The sequence below is a fragment of the Pithys albifrons genome, chromosome 8 (assembly GCF_047495875.1).
Source record: "Pithys albifrons albifrons isolate INPA30051 chromosome 8, PitAlb_v1, whole genome shotgun sequence".
NCBI classification, from domain to species: Eukaryota; Metazoa; Chordata; class Aves; order Passeriformes; family Thamnophilidae; genus Pithys; species Pithys albifrons.
Window position 1 is genome coordinate 38,574,531 of NC_092465.1, and position 13,452 is coordinate 38,587,982.

The 13,452-nt window shown below is 43.8% G+C and overlaps 1 protein-coding gene across 1 annotated transcript in view; it reads left to right on the top strand.

Annotated features, from left to right (window-relative positions):
- UBE2F (ubiquitin conjugating enzyme E2 F (putative)) overlaps positions 1–13,452 on the top strand; it is an 83,720-nt gene that overhangs the window by 36,376 nt on the left and 33,892 nt on the right. Inside the window, exon 7 of the mRNA XM_071562444.1 lies at positions 1,209–1,266. Coding sequence (XP_071418545.1) covers positions 1,209–1,266 — 58 coding nt within the window. The remainder of the gene's footprint in view (positions 1–1,208; positions 1,267–13,452) is intronic.

The window sequence follows — 13,452 nt, forward strand, 5'->3', positions numbered from 1 at the left end:
TTTTGCACTAGTGGCAATGGCATATTTTATCTTCTTAAAGGCACAGAAGTGAGGTGAGCAGCACAGTTAAGATGGAATGGTCTTGACCAGTGTGATCATCCTGTTCCCAGGCTCTCTCCTCTGAACATGGAGTGTATTTCCTTGGATTAAAACCCCAGCACACTCAGTAAATAACTCCTGGATAGCCTGTAAAGGTCTAGTCATCTGCTGTAATTTAAAAATTACTTAATACCCTGCAAATTGGTAAAACCTGATGGGTTAAGACTACTGGGTTTACTTTAACCCTGTCATTTCAGAGCAGAAGCTGCTGCTGGTGGTGAATTTTTGTGCTTTCCCACTTTGCTGCGTTGAGATTTGAGTTTTAAATTGCTTCTTACAAAGGAAGATATGATGGCGAAATCCAGCCTTCCTCATTCATATTATTACTTTTGTGAGCAAAACTTCACCTTATTTCTCAATTATTCTCTGGTCTCCAGTAGTTTTCCTTCTCCTAACTGCTGAGGTTTGGATCTGAAAGGTCCAGAAACACCTGAAGAGCTGAACATACCTCAGTGATGTCAACTTGTTAGGAGGTCAGCAGCTTCACTGGGCTTAATATGTAGCATAATGTGCTGCTCATACAGATTTCCATACTGGGTGTGTGCATATAGGGAAATCTGTGTCTTATTTTATATATTCCTGTGTGATTTTACTAGAATTCAAGAGCATGCATAATAGTTTGTAAGGAAGCTTTTCCTCCTGAGCAGACAGGCTAAAGCTGTTTCACTTTTCTATCCCTGCCTCTGGGATTATTTCACAGAAGAGGGGATGATAATCCTCATTTTGCTAATTGGATATCCCTCCCCAAATACCCTTTTTGGGATTGGCCTGTGCTGGTTTTGGTGAGAGATGTGTTGTTGTTGTCTTTTCACCAAAGATTATTATGTTCTAAAACGTGTTTCTGTGCTCAGGGAATTGATGTTGAGACTCACAAGGATTTCTGTCACACTTACTGTGCTTGAGGAAAATAATTCAGGTGTTGTGACAAAGGTTGAGCTCAGGTGGGGAGTTCTGCAGTGACACTGTAGAATGGAATTTTTGGAACACATGCCAAGTCCTGTCATTTAAAATTCCCCTTTATATAGTGAAAGAAGTAGATCTTCTGTTGCAGTTGCTTCCTGAGTTCCTGATGCTGCACTGTTTAAAACTTGTGTCTTTTTTTCCCCCAGTTTATTGAGAGAACATTCAATCGATGGCACTGGCTGGGCTCCAACCAGAACATTAAAGGTACTGTTTCATTTTAGATGCATGCAAAGAACTAAATACAGTTTCAAAAATGCTTTTCTGGATTTGGAAAGAGCCAGATAATGTGGATTGCTCTGGAAACAAGTGAGATTTTTGTCTTCTAACAAGTGTTGGTGGCAATACTGGAACAAGTACAGCCCTGACTGCTGATGGAAACGTGTGTGGGTTTAGCAGAGCTGCACAGACCCTGCTGTGCCTGACGGAGGGTTTGTAGCTTGGTGGGACCTCAGGTGACCCTCAGACCTCACCCACACCCTGCTGGTTTTACCCAGGCAGCAAACACAGGAGCACAAGGCCAACAGCAATCCATAACCCTGGTAATTTCCATGGATATTCCTGGCAGAGCAGTGCAGAGCACTGAGCAGGAATCTCCCTGTTGCTGTTACCAGCAGTGCTGCCAGAATTGTTTCTCTGAGAGCATTAACTACATTAGGTGGACACAGGATGCACATCAGGTGTTTGTTTCTTTCTGAGGGCAAATTGAGAATGAGCTTTATCTGATACTTGGTTTGCTTTTTGGCTCTGTGACTGGGATCTCTTCTTCATCTGTAAAATCTCTTCATGAGCATCTGACTTTCTGGAAGTAGAATGGGGGTGTGTGTTGTTTTCTTGAACAGCCTTTCCCTCTTCTTTCCTCAGCTGGTTTGATTTTGTTTTGCCCTTTGTGTTTATTTTCATATGAGGTTAAATCAAGACACTGTGTGTTAACTAGTGTGAAATTAACTGGTCTTAAGTTAATTAGTGCTGTGTTTCATTCCCAGAGAAAGTCTTTGGACTACAAGTTTTAAGCCTCAGCCATTAGAAATTGGTACAAGTGGACAAGAATTACATATTTTTTTTCTCTGCTGTCCTAGGTTTGTTCATGGTACCTTTCTCAGAGATTAAACACTGGCACATGTCAAGACTATTTGTGGGAATAACTATTGGCATTTCTTCTGCCTGGCTTTTTATCCTTAGTGATGATGGAAAATGTTTATTAATCTTATTTTCCATTTTATTCTTGCATCAGTTTTTTAATTACATGCAATTAATTTCATAGATTAAACATCCTGGAATCTCAACTAAAGGAGACTTGAATTACTGAATATTATAAAGCATTTTAGGTGGCTGTACCTTCAAGAAGTTAGAGGAAAATAATCTTCACAATCACAAACTAAAAACCTCAAAACCCAGAATTTTTATTTGGGTGTTGCAATGAAAGATTCAGCAAGAGAAAAGGAAGTTGTAGCTTGACTTTTAAAAGAAAACAAATAAAATCAAGTCTAACATTCCCCTTGGATTTGGGGCTTTTGGTTTGGTTTTGAGTTCTTTTGGGTGGGGGCTTTTTGTTTGGGGGTTTTTTGATGTTTTTTTTGTTGTTGTTGTTGTTTTGTTTGGGTTTTTTGTTTTGTTTTTTTGTTTGTTTTTTTGTGTTTTTTCATTTTGTGTTTTGTTTTGTTTGTGGGTTTTTGGTTTTCTTTGTTGTTGGGTTCTTGTGGGTGTTTTTTTTTAGTTTGAGGGGTTGTTTTTGTGGTTTTGTTTGGGGTTTTTTTGTTTTGTTTTGGTGGTTTTCTGTTTTGGCATTGAAGCACCACAATTGGGAGCTCACTTTTTACAGCTTTAAAAAAAACAACCATCCCAAACTGTAAAGTTTTCATGTCTTAATTTGTTTCTCTTCAGTCCTGATGGTCAATAAAAGTGCAGTTTCAGGAAGTGTCCTCCCACCTGCTGTGATTTGTAGTGTCACTGCAAAAATAAGTTCCACACACTGGCCCCAACTCCCACCTTGTGCCTTTGTAGAAACAAAGCAAAAGTTACTCTGTGCCTGCAGTTCAGAAGGAGCTTAAAGAAAATGGAGCAGGAATGGCCATTGGGAATGTCAGGAAGCTGCACATGCTGTTCCCCAGTGTTTGCCTTTGGATACAGACTGTCATTGGTCCTTTCCAACCCAGACTTGTTTATGGACATTTGGAAACTGGCTCGGAGCACCTGCTCATCTCCGTACCCAGAGTGAGTGTGCACTGGGGACAGTGCCCAGTCTTGGACTGGAAAACTGGTGTTTCATACTCCACTCATCAACCATACAAAGGCAGGCTGGTTTGGGGGAGGAATAGTCCCCAGATTTGTGCAATAAAACCCCCTGAACCGCTGCTAAAACACTGAATTTGAGCAAAAGCTGTCAGGAATTCCCAGTGCAGCCATTCCCAGTGTGTCAGTAAAACCATTCCAGTTGGATAACACACCTGAAAAGCCACATCCACAAACCAGCCCTGCTGTGGAGCTTTTGTGCTGAACCCTCTGGAAGGCTGAAGGTTCCCATTGAGCCTCATCTGCTGAATCCTTGGGGTGGCAGCAGAGCTCTTGAACGAAAAATCCTTCAAAATAAACTGCTGTGACCTTTTTAGTACTGGATTAGTATCAAATGGGTAGAAACTTCCTAAATGGAAGCAAAAATCTGCTAAATTATCTGTAAAACTTATCTGATAAAATGTATTTTAACAGTGTAGAGAATTTTTATTACCTAGTTATGAGTTAGCAACAGGAGCTTATTTACCTTTAAATCTCCATTCTGTTACGTTCTGCATCATTTTATTGTGTAGTTTCCTCTCTAAAACAGATTATTCTTATGAATTAAGACTGAAGCCAAAGGTTGCTGCAGTTATTTTGGGCCTCTGCTCAGAACTTGCTTTTCTCCTGCTTGTAGGTCTGATGGTCCAAAAGGAAGTTTTCCAGAGAGAAAGCAAATAAATTGCTTTAATTCCTTTCTGCTCTCAGATTTTGTGTCACTAGAAATACCAGCTTTTAAATGTATTATATGAATTAACACTATTCCTGTTGCACTGATACTCTGCTTCTTCCCCTTCTGTAATCCCAGTTTCACACTCAGAAGTGCTTTAGTATCTCCTGTTATTCCTCCACGTTCCCTTCCTTGTTCTGTATTTGCCACGACTGTGACCTGCTAGTTAAGATACTCCTTAGTATTCCTCAGCTTTCTCCTGAGTGCTGTTTTCCCTGTGCTATAAAAATATTTCTGGTGATTGATTTTAAAAACTGAAGAGGTGAATCTGTGTATTGTGATTGCAGGATTGGCTCTAAAAGCCAAGCTGTTCCTTCTGCAATTCCCTCTAACCAACTAAAGCTGGAAATTGGATCATAAATTAGGGGCTTGCTGCTGTCAGGAGAGATGGGAACAGGAATAGGAAGTGTCAGGGTAGTCTTGAACTGTGGTTATGCAGACAGATTTTTGTACCCACCTATAGAAGAGTCCAGAGAAGAGCAACGAGGCTGGAGAAGGGACTGGAGCACAAGTGCTGTGGGGAGAGGCTGAGGGAGCTGGGGGTGTTTAGCCTGGAGAAGAGGAGGCTCAGAGGTGACCTCAGCACTGTCTGGAACTGCCTGAAGGGAAGTTCTGGCCAGGTGGGGGTTGGTCTCTTCTCCCAGGCACTCAGCAATAGGACAAGGGGGCACGATGGGCTCAAGCTCTGCCAGGGGAAATTGAAGTTGCAGATGAGAAAAAACTTGTTTGCAGAGAGAGTGCTCAGGCATTGGAATGGGCTGCCCAGAGAGGGGGTGGATTCCCCATCCCTGGAGGTTTTTCAACTGAGCTTGGCCGTGGCACTGAGTGCCATGATCTGGTAAAGGGACTGGAGTTGGACCAAGGGTTGGACTTGATGATCTGGGAGGTCTTTTCCAACCCAATCCATTCTATGATTCTGCAGAAAAGCACTTTGTTATGCAGGAATTTCTCTCCCATAACTTCAGATCTTAGGTTAATAAATATCTGTGTTATTAGATTATCTACTCTAAAAGGCATTATTTCCAATAAACTGTTGCTTTTGGAGTTTATCCTTAAGAGGCTTGCTGATTTAATTAGTGTTTTACACTAAGTGATAACATTTTGCCCTATTTCTTATACTGCTTTTGCTGCTGTCTTCAGGCAGTAAAATTACTTTATTTGAAATCATGCAAATGTCAAACTAATCCCTTGGAGAAATAAATCAGAGGGTTGTGACTTAATTTTTCCAGTTAACTTCACTGTGCTGTTTAAGCATCAACCTGAGCAGTTTTGCAAGTACAAAACTTTGATCCATCATCCTAAGGAAAACAGGTGGTCTGCTGTCAGATCCACATGTAATCAGTGCAGAGGAGTATTTTAATCAGACAAGAACTGTCACTGTCTTCAGGATGAAGGGAAAAAAAAGCCCTTTTGTTCTGTGTCATTCACATTCATTCTTGTTGCTCGTTTTTCCTCAGCCAGCATTATGATAACATTGTACAAATTGATTTGTTCAAATTCTGTTTTGGAATGGCTCTTTCAGGCTTTCTTCTCCATCTTTAAAAATTGAATAAGCCTCAGACAAATTGTCTTCAGACCCAGTCTTTTGTAAAGAGAAGTTGCAAGTCACTGAAGACAATTTTCTGTATAGATCTGAAATTCTGTCTTCTCTTAAAATAAGCTCCAGGAATTTTTTCTGCAGGGTTCTGTTGTTATGTATTTTGATTTTATAAATTGACTTTATCAGTTTTCTAAGAAGTGATTTATTTCTTTCCCTTCTGTTCCTGCCCAGGCTGGTGAAAACACACAACTCAATGTCTTTGCTTCATAAAACGTTGGCAAAAATTCGCATTTTCTCTCTTTAGTGCCTTATGGTAAAGCCAAATCTTTGTTTCAGGTATAGTGGCTGTTACTGCTGGCATGTGAGTCAGGAGAGCAGGGCAGTACATTAGTAAGTCTAATTAAACCATGGTTGTTTTCCAGAAATTGTTGGTTTCTGAATAAGCAATTTGTGTCAGCTTTAATCAGCTGAGAGTGTCCTGTTCTCCAGGGGGCATCACTTTAGTGTTCCTGATCACTGCAGTGCAGTTCATTAGGGAGCTCTCACAGAATTCCTCAGGGAACAATTTAGACAGGACTCTCTGCTTGCCCTGGAGTAACCCCGGGGACAAATGTCAAGGAGTCACCAGAAGTGAGGGATTTTGGAGTCCTGCTGCTGCACACTTGGCAATTCACAGCCAGCTTAGGCTGGGAGAGGAACAGGCTGAAATTGTTCCTGTTGTCCTCCCTCTCGTGTATTTAAGCACAGAAGAAATGGTTTTCCAGCCTTCCCCCTGGTTTTGTGTTTGCCAACTGGAGCAGCTGGTCCCATTTCAGTTCCCCAGAGCCTCTGGAAGCTGCTTGGAGCTTATGGGGAGAGGCTGAGGGAGCTGGGGGTGTTTAGCCTGGAGAAGAGGAGGCTCAGAGGTGACCTCAGCACTGTCTGGCACTCCCTGAAGGGAAGTTCTGGCCAGGTGGGGGTTGGTCTCTTCTCCCAGGCACTCAGCAATAGGACAAGGGGGCACGATGGGCTCAAGCTCTGCCAGGGGAAATTGAAGTTGGAGAGCAGAAAAAACTTCTTTGCAGAGAGAGTGCTCAGGCATTGGAATGGGCTGCCCAGAGAGGGGGTGGATTCCCCATCCCTGGAGGTTTTTCAACTGAGCTTGGCCGTGGCACTGAGTGCCATGATCTGGTAAAGGGACTGGAGTTGGACCAAGGGTTGGACTCGATGATCTCGGAGGTCTTTTCCAACCCAGTCGATTCTGTGATTCTGTGAGACATGGGCTGGGGTGGCAGAGTCAGGAGAATTGAGATGCCCTTGGGGGGACTAAAGAAAGATGAAGCTCCATCACCTTATTCCAGGTGGAAACTCTGTCTTTCCTGCTGTGGGAGTTCTGTGAGATTAGAGAGAGCCTGGGTGTTGGTACAGAAAACTCAAAGGGGAGCAATTCAGGTCTGTATAGACCCTGTGAGACTGAAAGCAGCTGAGAATAAACAAGGCTGGAGCTGCTGCAAACTGGTAAAGGAGAAATCACTCCCTAGGAGATCTCAGCAACTCCCCAGAAGTTTCTCATGAGAACCCCTCAGGTTTCCCACAGGACACCGGAGATGTTCCTGAAAACAGTCAGGATGAGTTCACCAAAACACTGGGCTTGTGAGGTATGGATTATAACCAGTTGGGATTTGCAGGTAGATGGAGTGAGGTTCAATTTAGCCAATGGAGCCTTAACCCTTTATAAACTGTGTGCAGTGGGTAATAAATGGCATTTGCTTGACCACATTGGTCTGGTGTGTGGTGTCCTTATTCCTCTGCATATTTATTGTTTACTTTGCCTGGGGAAGGTGGAGCTGGGTGGGGTGGAGCATGCTTGGCCTTTAGGCTGCAGTCAGGAGAGGAAGTAGCTGAGCTTGTTTGTAGACAGTGGGAAAAGGTGAATGACAGCTGAGAACCACCCTGAGCTGGTGCACAGGCAGACAGGACAGCAGAGCTGCTCCAGGACACTTGTTTTATTGGAGTTACTGCTGCAGTTTGCCAAACAAACCAAAACCAGTTGCTTCAGACATCTGCTTGTACAAAGGACTGCTGCTCCTTTCCATCATCCAACTGGGTCAAATTGTTTGTTTATAAAGTGGTTTAGCAACGAGCTTTGATTTAATCAGTCTATTAGGTCTGAAATGCTCCTTGGATCTCTAAAGGAGTTTCTGTGATTGGGAGTTCATTAGCTGCTTTTGTCTGGCTTGCTCTCTGCTTAAATTCAGGTATTAAATATACTTTGCCCGATAAAGGGAAATCTTAATTTGCAATTTATATGTTTGCTTTCTCTTCACAAGAAGTGCTCCATGGTTGTGTTTCTGAAACCCTTGTCTGTGGCATGGTTTTTGTGAAGTGGTTGTGAGAACTGCCACTTGGAAAGGTCTGGTGACTGAATTAGGACCTCCTGCAAATGCAAAGCTTTGAGACTCTCTGGCCTCAGGAGAGGTGATTTCTAAAGTGTATTGAGGATTTTGATTCATGGCTCTTGAACTTAAAGCACTGCTGCTGTGGCAGGTTTCTTTCTCCTCTCTTGGCATGTTGTAAATAAGTCTGTGGGCAGGGGTTTGATGTAGCTTTCCACCCAAATGCAACACAAAAATCCTCCAGAATGAAAAGGGAGGATTATAAAGGGTTATTTACAACAGTCAGTTGATCTTCTGACTTGATTGTGTTGACTTCCCTGTGCTCGACCTCAGAATGGTGACAGTGCCATGGAGCAGAGTGTGTTTCCCTCCTTATTCCCTCTTCACTTCCCTGCTGTGGATTGTCAGCTTGGGGAACCCATCTCTGCTTGGGAACCCATCTCTGCTTGGGAACCCATCTCTGCTTGGGAACCCCAGCTCTTTAGCTCAGGTGTCATACTTGATTCCCCTGAACTAACCAGGTAGGTGTTAATTAAACCCACTTGCACACCCAAGGCCTGCTGTTGGCTCCCCAAAGCATCAACCCCGTGGGTGCATCTGTGCTGCTGGAAGGCTCTGGGAACATGGAATAGGAACAGGCCTGGGCATGGCTGGAACAGGAGCCAGGGGAAGCAGCTCAGGGAATTGAGCTGTGCTTTGGCTCAATAAACACCAGAGGTTCTCAGCATTGCTCTGAGCAGTGGGTGCACCTGGACACTGTCACTTTGGTGTCAAACACAGAGAAGAATGTTGATAAAAAACAGCTTTGTGAAGGAAACAGCCTTGTCAGGTATAGATGTCTGATTCCCCTCCTACAGGGATGTTCTCCCTGAGGTGCAGCAGCATCAAGGTGTGCACTATTAACATTTCAAGTTGCCATCTCCTACCTGTGAAGATAACCTTTAAAAATTCTTGTGCATACGCTTAACTTTCTGTTCTCAGAGTATTTGAGCCACAAGTTCAGTCAATGTTTGAAGCCAAGGTTGAGGCTTTGTTACATTGGAAGAAAATAGAAAAGAGAAGTTTTTTTAACTGTTAAATCTGACAGGACCTTTGGTGACTTGCATGTGCTTTAGTTCTTGGGAAAGTTCAGGCAAGTGCTGATCTGCAGGCAGCTCTGGGGGCAGGAATGCAAAGGGATTCTTTTTGCAATGCAACACTGTCACATTTTTCAAATACAAGAGACTTAGTTTGCTCTTGCTCATCTGTTCCATCCCACTTCCCTTTCTCAATATCCCAGACTGAAACTCAGGTTATCCTCAAACTCATTACAGAAAAGTGTTGCCCTCTGGTAGTAATTTAGCCTTATTTTTTATGGAGCCATGCAAGGTTATAAAATGAATCCAGCAAGTCATAAAACTTGAATAGGTGGAAACATCAAAACAATATTAAGAATTTCACACTGAAGTTACTCAGTAATAATAATAATCCTGTTATGATTTTGGTGTCTAGAATGGCAGTGAAAATGTACAGCATTCTGAGTACTCATGCCCTTACAGAGGTTTGTGCTGAGGTTTTTTTTCTGTTTAGTGTCTTTTTTAATAAAACTCTGTGCAAAGCCATTCTGAGTCAAACATCCCAAAGCCCTAAAATCAGAGTTCAACAAATAAGAATTCGGGAGCAATTCATTACATGACAAGAAAACAATTTGATACCACATTTCAATTACCACCACCCCAAAATAACCAATAAAACCTCTGAGGGCAGCAGTGCAAGGGGTGTCATGTGAAAGGGAGCAGGGAGACAGAAATGCAAAGATTTCTCAGTCTTAACTGTATTAATAAGAAATTATTAGCAATAAGCACTTCCAGACAATCAGATCCTTATGTTCCCAGCACTGCCTGTTGACTACGGACAGCACAGAGGTTGGAAGGGGTTCTGACCTCTGATATGAAGCCACATTTAAGCCAGGGAGAACTCATCAGCTAAATAAGCACCTCCAGAAAAATTAGAGCCTTGTGAACCCAGCCTGTGAACTGCTGGACAGCACACAGGTTGGAAGGGGTTCTGACCTCTGGTATGAGGCCACACTTAATAGCTAGAAAAGGACTTTCCCCAAAACAGCTCCTGTAATAACATTTATTAGTACAAATATGTGACAGTTATTGTGGGTTCTGCTTTGCTGGTGAGAACGTTCAGCTGCAGGATTGTATTTAATTGATGATAAAAGGCCCCAAAAGAAACCAGCACAAAACAACATTTTACAGAGACAAACACACCAAACTCAAGTTACAACACAGCAATGTATCCCATTCTCATGACAGACAAAAACCAGCAACAAAAAACTAACCAGAAGCACAGCCACCTAAAACACTTATCCAGACACTCTCAATAACACAGGACAATGAAATATCTTGCACACCACTCTCTGTAACACAAAGCAAAAGGAAAGAACAGAACTGCTTCTTACCAACACACATGTTGGAAAGGAAACTGCACACTGCAAAAGAAAGCAATAACTAATATAAAGGAGCAAAGTGTAAAGCAAGTTACTGTTATGAGTATTAAGGGAGCAAAACACAGTTAGTAAAGGAGGTGCTTATAAAGCAAGACTCAAAGTAGCTGTTAGCATAGGATGTAAGAATGTGTGAAGGAATAAGCTTTGTAAGAAAGTAAAGTATAGAAGCACGTGGTTCTCACCCTTACATTGTTCCAAGAGAAGGAGGCAGGACAGTCTGCCAACAGTACCCTCACAGAGACATGGCATGTCCCCCCTCTCTCCTGCAGTTAAAACTGCATTTCTTTTTATACTTTTTTTTTCCTTCAGGTGGTTTCATGTGACTATAGTCAAATGTTCTGGGAGGTGACACAGGTGCCTGAGCAGGGTGGGCTCCTTGTCTCTGCAGGGACAGGGTTTGGCAAGGAAAGGCCATGCTAATTTAATAATATTCCATTCCTTGGTAACACCCACCACTTACCAGTTTGCCTCTGCTGGGAGCCCCTCCAGGGAACTGAGGCGTTTCCCTCAACCCATCAAGGCTTAGCAGAGCCATCACCCCACAAAGGGGCAAACTGTGGTTGAGTGTCTTGGTCCCTCCTTTTGTGCAGTTTGTGTCTGTGCTGCCACTGAAGGTGATGAGGACGTTTCAGAGTTGCTGGTTTTGCCACACGTGGGAAGGTGCTGAAACTGCAGACACTGCCAGCATCAGCTCTGCTGGGCAGGCCCACATTTTTAAAGCAAATAAACTCAGTGAGGTAAAGCAAGATCAAAGGGAAATTGGATGGTGAGAGGCTGTTTTGCCCGTAATGCTGACATCGTGTCTTTTTCATTAGGCTGTAATTGCATAGTGTCCTTAAGGGATATGGATTTCTGTGATCCACCCCTCTCAGCAGAGGGCCCAGAGCAGGAAACAGACTGGAAAATGCTCATTTATTGAAGCTTTTGGTGCGAGTAGGAAGTTGTTACTCTGAGGCTTTATTGTGAAAGGTGTATTTTAGCCATGGAATGATTCACCTGCAGCGTTTGTTCCACTGGTGGGAGTGAGGCAGTGTGGCTTTCATGGCAGCCAAGTGCTGACCCTGAGATCAGCTCAGTAGGTTAAAACTTGGCTGTAATAATGCCAAGGTCATGGGTTCAATCCCCTGTGTGGGCCATTGACTTGAGTTGGACTCTGTGATCCTTGTGGGTCCCTCCCAACTCAGAATAGTCTGTGGTTCTGATTCTGCCAGGCTGTCACCAGCCCAGCCCTGGTCACACTGAATGGTCTGGTGGGGCTGAGCTCCAGTGCCCACACTGCAGTGGGATTTTGCAGCACAGAGTTGGTTATGTCACTACTAAAGGAAAGAGTCTTCCCTCCAGGTGGAAAAGCCTCTGAGTTGGTGGTAGATGATCCTTTTAGGTCTCTTTTCTGTGTCACTAGTGGTGTTCCCCAAGGGTCTGTGTTGGGTCCAGACCTGTTTAACATCTTTATTGATGATTTGGATGAGGGGATCGAGTCCATCATCAACAAATTTTCTGATGGCACCAAGTTGGGAGGGAGTGTCGACCTGCTGGAAGGCAGGAGGGCTCTGCAGAGGGATCTGGAGAGACTGGAGAGATGGGCTGATTGCAATGGGATGGAGTTCAACAAGGCCAAGTGCAGGTCCTGCCCTTTGGCCACCCCAACCCCCTGCAGCACTCCAGGCTGGGCATAGAGTGGCTGGAGAGCAGCCAGGCAGAGGGACCTGGAGGGACTGAGGGACAGGAAGCTCAACAGGAGCCACCAGTGTGCCCAGGTGGCCAAGAAGGCCAATGGGATCCTGGCCTGGATCCAAACTAGCGTGGCCAGCAGGCCCAGGGCAGTGACCCTTCCCCTGGACTCTGCCTTGGGGAGGCCACACCTTGAGTGTTCAGTTCTGGGCCCCTCAGTTGAGGCAAGAGCTTGAGGGGCTGGAGCGGGGCCAGAGAAGAGCAAGGAGGCTGGAGAAGGGACTGGAGCACAAGTGCTGTGGGGAGAGGCTGAGGGAGCTGGGGGTGTTCAGCCTGGAGAAGAGGAGGCTCAGAGGTGACCTCAGCACTGTCTAGAACTGCCTGAAGGGAAGTTCTGGCCAGGTGGGGGTTGGTCTCTTCTCCCAGGCACTCAGCAATAGGACAAGGGTCACGATGGGCTCAAGCTCTGCCAGGGGAAATTGAAGTTGGAGATGAGAGAAAACTTGTTTGCAGAGAGAGTGCTCAGGCATTGGAATGGGCTGCCCAGAGAGGGGGTGGATTCCCCATCCCTGGAGGTTTTTCAACTGAGCTTGGCTGTGGCACTGAGTGCCATGATCTGGTAAAGGGACTGGAGTTGGACCAAGGGTTGGACTTGATGATCTTGGAGGCCTTTTCCAACCCAATCCATTCTATGATTCTGTGGTTTGGATCTTGTGCATTTTATTCCTCTCTGAAGGTTGTGAATGGACTCTGAGGTCAGTGCTGGTAGAACCCCAAAATAAGCTGTTTGGTGATGCCATTTGGAGGCAGATTCACCTGTAACTTCCTCTGTTCAGGACTTGCAACCCCTCTCCATTCCCCGGTGTTAAAATAGGTACTTAAAGGTAATAGAATTATTTGAGATATCTGCTTATATAAGTCGTATTTCTCTGTACTCACACTGCACCTCTCTTTTCCCTGATATTGTGACAGCTTGAGGTATTTGTCTGACACCATTTTAATGTTTTCATTTTAAGAATGCATTGCTGAGTTAAATTTTGTGACCACCCTTTAAAATAAGCTGTGCAGTTTTCAGTTGGTGGCACATACTAAGGTATTACTCTTCTCCTTGAGTGGGGAAGCAACAGCAATAAGGCTCTTGTGCACAGAGATTTGAATCTTTGTTTGAATATGCAGTATTTGTTTTTTCTGACTTCTAAACATCAAGTGTCCATGAAATGGGAAAGCTTTTTCAATATTTTTTTTCAAATTACTTAAACATCACTCTTAATCTAAATATGATTTCCAGTAATTTAATTATTAATAAAAA